The sequence below is a fragment of the Oculina patagonica genome, chromosome 6 (genome assembly GCF_052425735.1).
Source record: "Oculina patagonica isolate OP01 chromosome 6, crgOcupat, whole genome shotgun sequence".
Classification (NCBI taxonomy): Eukaryota; Metazoa; Cnidaria; class Anthozoa; order Scleractinia; family Oculinidae; genus Oculina; species Oculina patagonica.
The window spans coordinates 34,126,675-34,140,116 of record NC_135763.1 but is presented as its reverse complement, the minus strand read 5'-3'; the positions used below and the strand labels follow the sequence as shown (position 1 = coordinate 34,140,116).

Sequence of the window (13,442 nt, the reverse complement as noted above, 5' to 3'; positions counted from 1 at the left end):
TATGATTTTTTTCATCGTATATGCAAATTTCGTCTGATTTGAACCTCAAAATGTTCTCACGCCAGTAATTGTGCCAAAATCGGGTTTTCTCCATGCTTAATTGTTCTTTATATTTTACTATTTCAGGGGCTAACTTCTTTTTGAAGTCCCCTTTCAAAAATTAATTTTTTTTTTTTAGGCTTGACTAAATCTATATATATTGACTAAACTGAGGGGGCGCATTTCTATTCATTCACTAGTTACCTGCAATCATTGTGGGATAAGCGAGGGAACTATAAACAACACAACGCCAGGCGTCGCATAGGATAAATATCCAGCTTACATTTATACTGACATTACACAATATCTTTCGAGGCATTGTTTTCAATTTCAACTCTGTCGCGCGTTTTAATGAAATCGCGAATACGCATGCGCAAATGACAATGCTCGACTTTCAACGAGACAAAGGCATAAAAAGAATTATTTCCAGCAAAATCAGCATCACCACCAATATATTTGTTTTGGAGGAAGAGGAGGGGGAGGGGAGGCTGAAGAATCTTAGAATACGCGGAAATGTGTGTAACCCACCCTAGACCACCCCACTCGTGCAAACTCTGTCTGCAGTTTCCTCACGGCTGATCGTTATTAAAGGGACTATGTCACGCAATTTTAGGCATTTCGGCACTGACCAACTGGTCATAGAATTAACTGAAATATCGCAATAACGGCTTAAAACAGTAGAAGAACTCAAAAGAGACACAGAAATCCCAAAAAGGGCCGCATGGATGGGCAAAATTCGAGAAGATTAAAATACTTGTCACAAGATACTCCGCAGGTTTACACGTCCCTTCACACCGTCATTCCTTATGTGCCTCTTAGGCGCGAAGAGGATTATGTCATGTCTGTTATGTGTGTCACACCGTCATTACAACTGAACTGCACACACGACTACCCAATGAATATCATAGGATTTTTTTTTCAGCGTACAGTTGAATCCCGATAACTCGAACCTTCAAAGGAAACATAATAAAAAAGTTCGAGATAACGGGAGTTCGAGTTATTGAGGGTACAGTTAATAAGAAAAATACCTGGAAGGGTATCGAAAAAGGTTCGAGTTAATAGCGGTTGGTTCGAGTTACTGAGGGTTCGAGTAGTCAAGATTCAACTGTATATGCAAATTTCGTCTGATTTGAACTTTTAAATATTCGCACGCCAGTACTTGTGCTATAAGTCACACAATACCGTATTAATTTGATGGATTCAGCAACTTGTATTTTATTTGTTCTCTCTACATATTAAAATCACTGCTAATTTGAGAAGTGCTTCAAGCCTGGTATTCACGTTATAGCCTATATAAGACCTATATAAAGCTGCCAAGCTTCCGATATTAAAGGTGCAATGAATTAAATATTCATGTGGACGGTCACGCAAAACAATTTACACTTGCCATTCTTTTTTTGCTTTGTTTTTTTTTTTTGTCGCAGCGTGGGTGTTTAAAAGGTTTTGGTTTGTCTCATCCTCGGAGACCCAGGGGCAGTTAGTGGGGCGAAACGAAGGAAAACCGGGCAGGATTTCTGCCCGGTTTTCCTTCGTTTCGCCCCACTAACTGCCCCTGGGTCTCCGAGGATGGGTTTGTCTTTGAATGACCTAAAATTTTAGTAGTTGGGTTCGGAGGGTCGAAGATACGACAGACAGTTATATCACTTATATGGAATATTTGTTTCAGTGATGTCAAATGTATGTCAATGCGTTTTTCAATCCACTCTTGTAGATCACACAAACCGTATTACTATTTGTAGAGGAGGGTACACTTCCGTCGAAAAGAATAAAATCCCCGTTCTAAGCAGCAACTTTCTCTTTACTTTTCACAATTTGCCAAGCCAAGGCAATTTTTACCACTGATGTAAGTTCTTAATGTTATTTCCGTTTGTTATAATTTTTTTTTATTGTAAAACGCCATGAACCATGGTATGGCTTTATAGAAATATTTTACTATTATTTCTATGAAGTATTCAGGGGCGTTCTCGTACGGGCCTGTTACGAGATCCCCTTACAAAAATTTGTCGTATAGAAAAATCGTATGTTAACGACGTCATCGTGCTTAGAAATTTCGAACGCAAAAATCTTATACAAACTTAATCTCCAATCATTGTGGGAGTGTGTAGATTACGCATGCGTAACATACTATTTTACACTTACTTTCAAGTTCCTAGCAAGCGACCATTTAGTTTTTGAATCTTACAAAACAATTACATAGAAAGCAACTAAGCTTTTATTGCAAAGTTTCTGAATTTCTGTTTTCATAAATCAGGGGTTAACCTCGCACAGGCCCGTTACGAAGTACCCCTTACAAAAATTACTTGTAATAATAATAACGAACCTTTAAAGATGGCACACTTCCGTTTATTCACAACTTACCTGCAATCTTTGTGGGATAAGTGGGGGAAATAAAAACAACACTACGCAGGCGTCGCATAGGATAAGTTTTAGCTTACACTTACATTATTCGTCGACTGATGCTAGAGCGGAATCATCCCACTGAACCACTGAACACCATATCTTTCGATCGCGAGTTTCATTTCACTTGCGAATACGCATGCGCAAAGGACTCTGCTTTCCTTTTAACAAGAGTTAATTTTTTTCCAGCAGGATGAACGTCATCACCTTTTTTTTTTTGGGGGGGGGGGTTGCACTAACCCCTATCACACTGAGGATAAGTAGAACACGCTGCTTCTTCACGTCTGCTCTGAAGATTCTTATTTAGAGGGTGGGAATGGCAAGCACGAGTTTTGAATCAGAAAATCCATTGCTTTCTGTGTGTTAGTAACAGCTCATAAAGTGTTCTTATTCAATCAATTGAAGACAGATTTGTGCATATTTATCAGTTTAGAGCAGTGTTTTTTACATGTCCCTTCACACTGCCAACTGGACTGCACACAGCTTACACTATTTTATTCCAACAAATATTTTTCCATTAATTTCAGAGAATAAGTGGATGACAATATGGTTTGAAAACATTTTAAATTACAAAATTTGAAAAAAAAATTTGGTGAGGCACTGTTAGAATAATTTCATAAAGGAGCACATTGAGGAGTAAATTCAGTGGCGGCAGAGTGTTTTGTAACGTGGGGAGGGGGGGGGGGGTGGAGGCTGTCCCAAAATTAATCAGCAAGTTTTCATATTTGGAGCAACTTTTTGTTTTCTGAGCAGTTTCTAGACCAAAGTGATCACCTTAACCTACTGTTACGCATAACCCAATCCCTAAATAAAGCTTATTCACTTCCAATGAATAATCAAAAAGGCTATGTTTACACCTATTCCTAACGTTTAGACAAGGCATTCACAAAGTGAGGGCGGGTTCACTTCTCTATCTCAAACTCGTGAAGTAAAACAGTTTACTGGAAATTATCAAAACATACACTATTAAACATCTTCAAGCGAATTGATATTTTAATAGGCCATTTGTGAGTTACGCTTTGCTTCTGTTTCAAAACAAGTGCGAAACCATTCAAATGACAATGAGTTTGATTTGCATGAAAATGGATGGCCTTTAGGTGAAACTCATTTTCATATTAATGATTTTGCTCGCAGACTCGTTTTGAAATAGAGGCAAACGGTAACTCGGAAATGAGCTATTCAGTTCAGTGTTAATCAACACATCCCCCCACAGTCTTGGTGGCAAAAAGAAATCTATAAAATAAACGTTTTTTCAATTGAAGAAGTGGACAGCCATGCTGCTTAGAAAATTCTCGATCATTTCAGTAGTTACTCTAGATATATAGTTCCTCTATAAACATTCAGGATGTTTTAGGTCATTTAAACTGGAAGTTACAAAGATCAATCACTGAAATACAAACATTGCTTTTAATGGGAAGGAATTGTTGTATAAACAATAACACCATTCAGTTTAACTTTGGAATTGCAAAAGGAAGAAATAACCCCCACTCGTGGATCATACAAGACATTCCAGTTTCTTATAATGAACAGTCCAGCCATTTCCTATGCAGTTAAGAAAATCTAAGACAGACAAAAACGTTGCTCTTTAATTACAATATATAATTGACTGCCAGAGTTGCTTTCATTTCGAACAAACCGTTTTATCCTAAACGCAAGCATTACTCAAAAACTACCTAATGCTTATAACTCACAATAAGCTCATTTTTGTAGAAGAGAACTTGCTAACTAAACTTACTGTTCACCCAGGAGTTGCAGGATCAAGAAAAGAAGAAATAGAGCAATTAGTTTTGCCTAGTGCTTTATTTATCACAATGGTTCACTTTTACTGTCTAAAACATTGACTGCAAACAGCTGTGTGTCCATTTATTTTGACTGTGCCTTGAGACCAATAACGGTTTCCTCTCCCATTGCCTTGAGAACTGTTACCAAAAACTGATCATCGCTTTCAAATTTAGTCTTTATTTCTTTTCCCAGCTCATTATCAGGTAACTTTAAGTCCTCGCGAGTCTCACCACCGTCATCCATTAAAGACAGGAATCCATCGTCGTCTATGTCATTTAGCTAGAAAAGATTACAGGAAATGTAGTCAATTTAAACATTTAATTTGTAAATGTAACATGTAACTGATTAAGCACAAATGCCAATGGGGCAGAGCATTCAAATATTAGAAACAAACATTACAAAGTTAAAAATAGGTCCGCACAGCGTACATGTGTCTAGTGCTGAGCTTGATTGAGCTTTGTGCATTACTGTATTGCTCGGTCACAGTAACGCATTAATTAGGATTTTGTTGGCATAGACTAGCGGTGTGGAGAAAAGGTCAAAATATCAAGCTTCAGCAGTGTAGCATAGAAATTCGGGTAGCAATAATAAACAGTTGCAAGATGATCTAGAAAGGCTATCTGAAGTAGACGTAGCATACTTTTGTGTAGCACAACGCATGCACTTTGATTAGTTGATTTAGCATCTACTACATGTATTTGCCCAGGGTAGACGCTAACGAATACCTTCAATGCATGAGTACGCGCGAGTTAACAGACATCTCAAGAGCACATCGTGTCGATGTTTGTTGACGTAGTTAATGCCTTAATTATCTTAAATTAGGCTTGTTCCATTTGTTCTACATTGTCATCGGTTGTTTACTTTGGGTTACGAGGCACTAATGAGTGATTATCAATTACTATTACCCAGAGAAGAATACCGCAAAATACTTTGTGTACGCTGACACATATGAGAAACCTCAGTGCAACTTGGTTAGTATGACGTCATTATTTGCCACATATAAAGCACTTACTGAAAATTTTTAGCGTTATAGCTTTGTGTCTGCGCTTCGCACTAGACACAAAATTCCAACTAGCAGGAGGAGCACACATGTGGTTGAGGTCCACATGAAACAGATCAAATGAGAAACAACTCCAGGAAGTGGTCAGAACAGGACTTGAACCCAGGTTTTCCAGCTTTCAAGTCCAGGGCCTTAACTATTCAGCCATGGCTGCTTTCCTTTGAACAGCCCTGCTCCCAAATACAGGAATGATTCTAACTTATGGGTTCAGATAGGTACCATAAATGATCTAATAAACGTCCACTCTCAAATAAACACCTCGTATCTAACCCTCCCCCTGAGGTGTAAAGTTTGTATTAGACACCCCCCTCTAATAAACGCTGTGTCTATTAGACGCCCCCTCCAAAGATTGCCTCAAAAACCAAGGTAATGCTCCATAGAGTAACAGCATGCAATTTATTTAGTTTCTTGCTTGATTCAGAGGCCAACGATAACAACATGGTTGACCCCAGTGTCAATGAAAACATTGATATCGAACTATGAACAACATCTCCAGGCTTTGCATTAGCGCAGAATAGATTGGTCTCCTATTTTCTGTCTTACTCCGCGAGCAAACTCTGTGTCTTATTTGACGTTGTTTCAGTTACCGTATTTATTCGGCTATAAGCCCGACCCCGGCTATAAGCCGAGACCCTAAACTTTTGGTTTTCAGAACCAGTTCGAGTCTGACAAAAAATAAACCCAAAACACTCGGCTATAAGCCGAGACCCAGTTTTTCCTTCAAACTACAAAACAATCCACGTGCAGCAAATCAACATATTTGTTAAATCACAACTACATGTATGCAATCGAAAAAACAACAAAAGAAATTACTAATAAAAGGTGAATTTATTTAGAACCGTACATACGCGTGATAAAAAATTCACCTGAGTTTAGAATCCCATCTCAAACAATCACGCATTCTTCTGAAGAATTAAGTGGTTATCGATCATCATACCAAAAGCTACTAGTTTTCAAACAACTAAATCTTCCGATGAAAGTTGTTGCTGAGGTAGAGACCGTTCAAAACAACTGCAAAATCGCCAGAGAATACGGGATGAATACTGTTCAGCTTGTTGCAAAATATTTTGCAAGTCGCCAGCGAGCAGATCATGCGGATGAACTTAAGATGTTATCAACACGAAACACCGTGCTGTTGCCGGTATTTGTCGAGTATTCTGAATCCAATCAAACTTTTCTGAAGTGGTTTCTTTTAGCAGAGAAGTCGTGGTATTAAAAATTTGTAGTTTTGAACAACAATATTACATCCAGCCAGCCGCTTTCTGATAGATTGTGTTACAATGTTTGCCAAGCGCGTGGGAACAGCCGCTTCTGATTGGTCAGTTTCTGACGTCGCCAAAGCAAGTCAAAACAATCGATTCTTTCTTTCTTCTCTTGAAGTGTCATGTTAGCGGTGATTCTGCATAAAACTATTAAAAAACTGAAGGAAAAGAAACAGTCTCAGGCAGAAATTTACTTGTGGAAGAGATTGCAAGGAAATTGTTTAATACATGCAAGATTTCGAATGATCTCGACCGTTCAAAAGACGATCACGCACGCCGACAAAATAATATTCCAGAGCGAGCGGATGGACGACCGCAGTTCCAGCCTACTAGTAAATAGCAAAGAAAAGACGAATAAAAACTTAATTCTTAACATTTCTTCACTAAACCAGATGGCTTTTTAGGAGCCGCCACTTAAATAAAAGGTAATGAACAAGAATTAATTACAAATGCTTGTTAATTTTCTTTATTGATGATCGCTCGGCTTATAGATGAATAATTTATTCAAATTCAACTCTTTTCTAGTACCATGGAATTTTTTTTCGGCGGAAATACTCGGCTATAAGCTGAACCCCCAATTTGGTTGAGTTTTGACCAGTTTTCTGTAAGATTTCTTAAGATTTTTTAAGATTTTCAGTAAGACAATTCATCACATTTCCAACCATGCTTGCAGTACTGTTTTCTCATCCCTTACATCATGTCTCCACTTATATTTTGGACTTCCTGATCTGGAAGACATGCCATCTTTATCACTTTCTCCTTCTGCCAACAGCTCTAGCACTCTCTCAGTATCAGCAGCGATAAAATGTGATCTCTTACGCCATGTTTGCGAAGCCAAGGGCTTGGTAGGCAAGTATACCATGTAGGCTGAATTGTGTGTCTACGCTCAAATTCGCAGGGGGAATGGGGAATTTCTCTGTCATGCAATCTGCCAAATTTTGTAGCGATCAGAAAAAAAATTTTTAAAAAAAATTTTCGGTATCATTTCCGAGTGCACGAATTTAAAGGGGCGACAGGAAATGAGTTAATTGGAAATTATTGAAAAACTATTTTTTTCTGGCTGGCTCTATGATCTTTAAGTTTTTTGATGTTGTTGTTTAACCAAACAGTATACATAACTTTGATAAAAACAGTCAATATAATCTTTTGGTACACAATTAGAGACATCGACATTCTCCCGTTGGTACAAGACATGCATCATTTTCCCTTTATATGAAAACTTACCTGATAGTCCGAACGTGAAACATGCGGGACGTTCATGTTGTGGGTTGAAGGGCAGATATCTTCATATTTCTTCCCAGTAAAAATGTCTAGGGCTACCAAATGGACCTTTGAACAACAATAAAGGTTATTGTTATATAGCTTATTTTCCCTAACAGTACATGCTCTTATTGGCTTATTCGAGGTCACGACATCTAACAATAAAACTGTTTCCTGCCATAAAGTCTCTGAGCTGGCAACACTGCAAAATCTGTGACGTCTGAGGGTAACATTGCATTTTTCTTAGTCTATGTCGTGCAAGATAACGAAACACTTTTAAAACAGGCCCGTAGGAACAGATTTTGGAGTGAGGGGGCCCAAAGGTTAGAACTTTTAGGGGTTTTGTTAGGATGGGCCAGAGGCCCATCCCCTGTAGCGGGGTACGGGGGTATTGTCCCTCGGAAAAATTTGAAAATTTAGACATCCTCTAGAGCAATTTGGTGCATTTTGGAACACTTTCAGAGAAGCAGTTTGATGTAACTTTCAAGCCATTTTAAAGCCATTTTTTGAATATTTATTGTTGTTGAAATACATAAAGGCTTCTATCAATCACACAATTTGACCCCAACTCAGCGGAAAACGTAACGCAAGCCCAAAAACTTGCAGTAAATAAAAAATTAGCAAGAAGTGTGGACCCGACTAACATTTCTGGCTCCCAGAAGGAAATTTAACAGACATTTGAGCTTAAAATGCCTTTACAAAACACGCCTCGGATGCTTATTAACTCTTAATTAAATATACTGTTCCCGACTGTTACGAGACTGATTTGACCTATTCTATTTAATTTTTTCTCAGGGGGGGGGGGGGGCGTCCCCCCCCCGGCCCCCCTACTCCTACTGCCCTACTTAATGACTGATCCCTTGGGAAACTAGTTAATTTTGTTTCCCTCGAATCTCAATGTTTCCAGAGGCAAAGCCGAGGGAAACATTGAGAATCGAGGGAAACAAAATTAATTGTTTCCCTCGGAAAAAGTCATTAAGTGTATAATATTTCCAAATAAAGCAATTCACCAAAATCCCTTAAAATAATAATCGGAAGTACAACAGTCACTTTTGATTGATTTAAGAGGGAAGCTCGCCATATTTTATTTTTTAATCCCTAAAAAATTCTGGATGTAAAAACAATGCTTTGTAATTTCAGTTGTTAGAATAAATTGAAGCATCCCAAAAGAACACGAAGTGATCCCTAAAAATTCAAGTCCCTCCAAGAGAAGCAACTTCAAATGCTATTTGACTTTTTAACCCTCGGACGTACAAGGGGTGGTGGTGACATTTTGAAAAGAGGATTTACTCTACAATGCTGAAACTTTCAGTAGCTGTTCATTCATCCCTTGCGGAAATTTTGATATGCCAATCATGAACCCAAGATATTTGACATTGCCATGGCAATGTCATAATTACAAGCAGGTCTGTCCAAAATTTGTCATTTTTAGCATTTTTCTTTATTTTTCCAGTTTTTTAAAACAAAATTGAACAATTTGTTTATTTTTACATACCATAAGCATTCTGGCTTGATTTTGCATCAATTTCCGTTACTTTGTGACTTTCTAAGAAAATGGTGAAATCCAAGATGGCAGCTCCAATGTTGTCACGCAACGTCATATGACGTCACACCAAAAACATTATGTCATCTTGTAGAGTAAGCAATGGGCTTTCTACTCGGTGCAAAATAATTTTGCTGCGCCTTAATAGAACAAAAGCTTTGGGGAGGGGTTCCATCCACCCCAGGCTTTCAGCCAGGATTTAAAAACTGGGAGTCCAAAATTTTTTCAAGGCCTGACTTTGTCCCCATAGGAGAGCCTGAGGAGCATACAAGGTGTTTTTCTGCAGTTATGAGTGCTTAAGTATCTTAAGATGTCCAAATTTGCTGAAAAAACCTCTGTTAACAGTTACCGTATTTTCTCGGTTATAAGGCGCACTCGGTTATAAGACGCACCCTAAACTTGGCAACTTTGTCATGTCAAGTTTCCAAACTAAAAATTTTGCGAAAACACTCGGTTATAAGACGCACCATGAGTTTGGGAGTTAAAAAGATGCAGTCATCAATTTAAGGACAGTTCTCCATACAGAATTTGAATGTTTGAATGTTGTTCATACTCCTTGGCACAATTTTCGAGTAAAGAGGTGAGATTTCTTGCTGTTATAAGACGTAAATTCGCTCGAGGTAAACATCTTTCTATCGTTCATGCTTTGATCTTGGCTGCTTAGTAACCTGGCAGATGTGTAGTTACCAGTGACCACTGAGTTTGTAGCTTGGTTACCAAGTACCCAAGCATGCTTCGTCTCGCTTCGCACTTTGTTTATCGAGTGTTTATCAAAGATTCTCAGGCTTTTTTTTTGGTGTTTTCCTTGTCTTCTAAAGTCATTTATCAACTTTCCACGATGAGAAAGGTTTGATTAATATAAGTATGCTTGATTTTCTTTGTCTGTTTCAACACAATGCTGACAAAAGCAGTTGTTAATAAACTTCACGTTGAAACTTGCCGTTTCTTGTTCTAGAAGTGTGAAATATTATAAAAGTGAATGACCAACACCAAGAGTTTTCTTTTTTCTTATTTTAACTGCAAGTTTCGGTAAAATGGCGGCCATAAGATTTTGTTGGGCGAAAATACTCGGCTATAAGACGCACCCCAATTTTGGCAAAAACTTCCTAAAAAAAACAGATTTTCCTTGAAAAAACCGTGCGCCTTATAACCGAGAAAATACGGTATTCATATTAATTTTCTCTGAAAAGTGGCCGTCCATAGGACTCCTGGACTCCCACCTGGCTAAAAGCCTGATCCCCCCCCCCTTGTACAATGGCGGGTGGAGGGGGGGTATGAATTTGCTTGTACGTCCGAGGGTTAACAAAAACTGGGGAAAAACAGATACAACAAAAGCTGAAAACCAAAATACCCGATGTTTACTCAAAGGAGTATAAATGAATTCACCACTCTATTCAATATTAGTTTACCTTATTACATGAAATTTTCGCGACACGTTAATTTCGCGATTTTGAGGTGCACATATTTCGTGACACTTAAATTTCGCGATCTTCGCAAAAATTTTGTATTTTGAATCACTTTAATTACATGTTTTTGAGTGAGACACATGTTCAATTTACATTTTCTTGGCAATATACTTTGACATGCCTTTGAATTATACAAAAGGACTTCACTGGCGAAGGAAAAATAACGTCAAAATTAACAAAAAAGCAGCGGGGGGACTTAATCTCGGCAATAGCAACAACAGAGCAGTTCTCACAATGTCTACAAGTGAGTCATATGAAGACAGCATCCATTTACATTGATTACTGACATAAGCAAGTCACTTAATATTCGCGTCATGTTATGTTCGCGACGCTTATTGTCCGCGTCACTTTAATTTCGCGATTTTTTCAGAATCGCAAAATTAAAGTGTCGCAAAAATTTCATGTAATAAGGTAGTTCTAAGCTAATAAAGATGACATGCAAAATTATCTTCGCCCCTTGATTTGTTACCACATACCTTAGCGTGACCATGCTTTCCAGTCTTTGAAGTCGACATTTCCACTATTTTACAGGGACGGCCTTTAATGACAACATGGCCATTTTTACGAAGAGCAGAGCACTGCTGGGGATACGTTTCTGATGCTCCAGCATCTGCACCTCCTTCTTCATATTCATTATCCATGTCACCCATGTTAACAGAAACTGAAAAAAAAAAACACTGTAAACAATCTAAACAGGACAATCTCATGAGAAGTCTTCTACGTTTTTGTGTAAACTGTGCCAGGGTTTTCAAAACAAGCCAGCACCCGCCTGAGTTCCACGGGCTACTTGATTTTATGTCACTGGTTACTTTGGCCATAGAAATCAGCTTGTGAGAAACAAGCTTGGCATTGTCACAGCCCCCTACTCTTCCAGTTGCTGACGCCTACTTCAAAACATTTTGAAATCCCTGCTGTGCTAGAACTGTGAGGGCACTCACTTTTCAACAAAATAACCCTTAAAGAATAAAAAAGGCATAAATCCATGTCAGCTTGCCCATATCATTGCTATCCGCCCATAGCCACACTAGTTAAGTGTGTTTTAGCAAGGCCAGGGCACTTTTAGTGGATTTCCAATGGAGACCAACACCTTCATTGCATCTTCAAGTAGCACCAAATCTTGGTGACACTGCCCCTTTAAATATGCCATCAACTGAATTTAATGGCCCACCAATAAAATCCTTGATTTGCTGGGGCTGATTGCACCCAGTGACTACCAAATTCGGCCGTGTAAAATGCAAGCGCTGGGTAAGAAATATGTCCTCCCCTTCTCCAAGGTTACACACTTGTTTTTTTTCTTTGTCACTTGTGACCATGAACAAAATTACATTATCGCCATTGATCAATATGTACTTGTCTCGGACGGGTAGACAGTGGAAGTTTTTTGCCCTGTGGGACTCACTGCTGATATAAATGGCTTTACGAGTAGTATTCGCTAGCCAAATTTCGATGTTGGATTACTGGGGCTCACCAAATCGATAGCTCAGGCACTTGGTCCAGAATTATTACGATCATGTGACAAAGGGTATTTCAACCCCCCCCCCCCAACTAAACAAACATGTAGTCCAATGTAGGGTTATCCCCCCTTCCCAACACTTAGCCAGTATCATACTCTTGAATAGCAACCCAGGCCAACCCAGATCTCACATTAGCCGTGTTAATTCTAACCTTTACACCACACATAATATCAATCCTTTATTTATGAAGTCTGCAGTTAACCTTTAAAATTGTATAGTGAACTGGAAAAATGACGTTGCTAGTTTTTGTAATAAGTAAATCGCACAATAAGAAACAAAAAATGGTTTTAACTCGAACAGGCAAGCAACTTTTCTGAGTCAGCAATAATATAGCTGGGTGTAATAATTCAACTTCGATGTAATAATTTAACTATGCATTACTCAATGCCATCGATACATTTAATAAAGCTAGAGTTTTCCCATTTTAAAACGAAAACTGAAAATAAAAAGCAAAGATGTACAATGTACAATTTATAACGTTGCCGGACATAAAGAAAAAAGTTTTTATCACGTGCGAAGACCGCTGTAGCCGGCCGGTCGGTGATTCACTTTTCGCCGGCGATATGAGTAACGAATTAAAAGTCTTACTGGACGACCCAAATTGCAAATTTCACAGCAGTAAGCTTTGCTAGGCGCTATATATATTCATTTACTTTGAACATCAATGCATTAAACACCAAAACTAAGTCAATTCATTGTATCGTGTGGCTCTTTAGATCAAAGACCAAGAAACGGCCTTCGATTCTATACTTGGCCTAAAGAAAGCACAACGGGGATATATTGCTGATAGAATGTTGAAAAAGGGATGGCAAGAAAAAAACTGACTTGGCTTTCTGCACCAGGGACTCAAAACGGAGTTCTAGGGAAATAAAACACTGAATGAAATACTTACGGTAGTCGACAGAGCTTCTCGCAACGTGGTTCGGAAAAGGAAGGCAACGGGCTCTGCGCACTGGTATAGGGGGTACGAATCAATTGGAATTGCTCAACCCATGACGGAAGTAAAAAAAGAAGAAAAACTTGAAGTTTCAGCATGCGTGACGGATGTGACGTCAATGCTTAGCAAAGCTCCGAATAAAAATTAAATCTACAGGTATTATTAGTGAACTCAAGGTGATT

The 13,442-nt window shown here is 38.6% G+C and overlaps 1 protein-coding gene across 1 annotated transcript; it reads right to left on the bottom strand.

Moving 5' to 3' along the window:
* Positions 1-3,824: 3,824 nt before the first annotated feature.
* On the bottom strand, positions 3,825-13,268 carry LOC144657041 (eukaryotic translation initiation factor 5A-1-like). The gene is made up of 4 exons (XM_078517328.1): positions 13,216-13,268; positions 11,286-11,470; positions 7,765-7,869; positions 3,825-4,497 (listed from the first exon to the last, which is right to left on the bottom strand). The coding sequence occupies exons 2-4, from the start codon at positions 11,457-11,459 to the stop codon at positions 4,300-4,302; spliced, it is 477 nt and encodes a 158-aa protein (XP_078373454.1). The 5' UTR covers positions 11,460-11,470; positions 13,216-13,268; the 3' UTR covers positions 3,825-4,299.
* Positions 13,269-13,442: the final 174 nt, after the last annotated feature.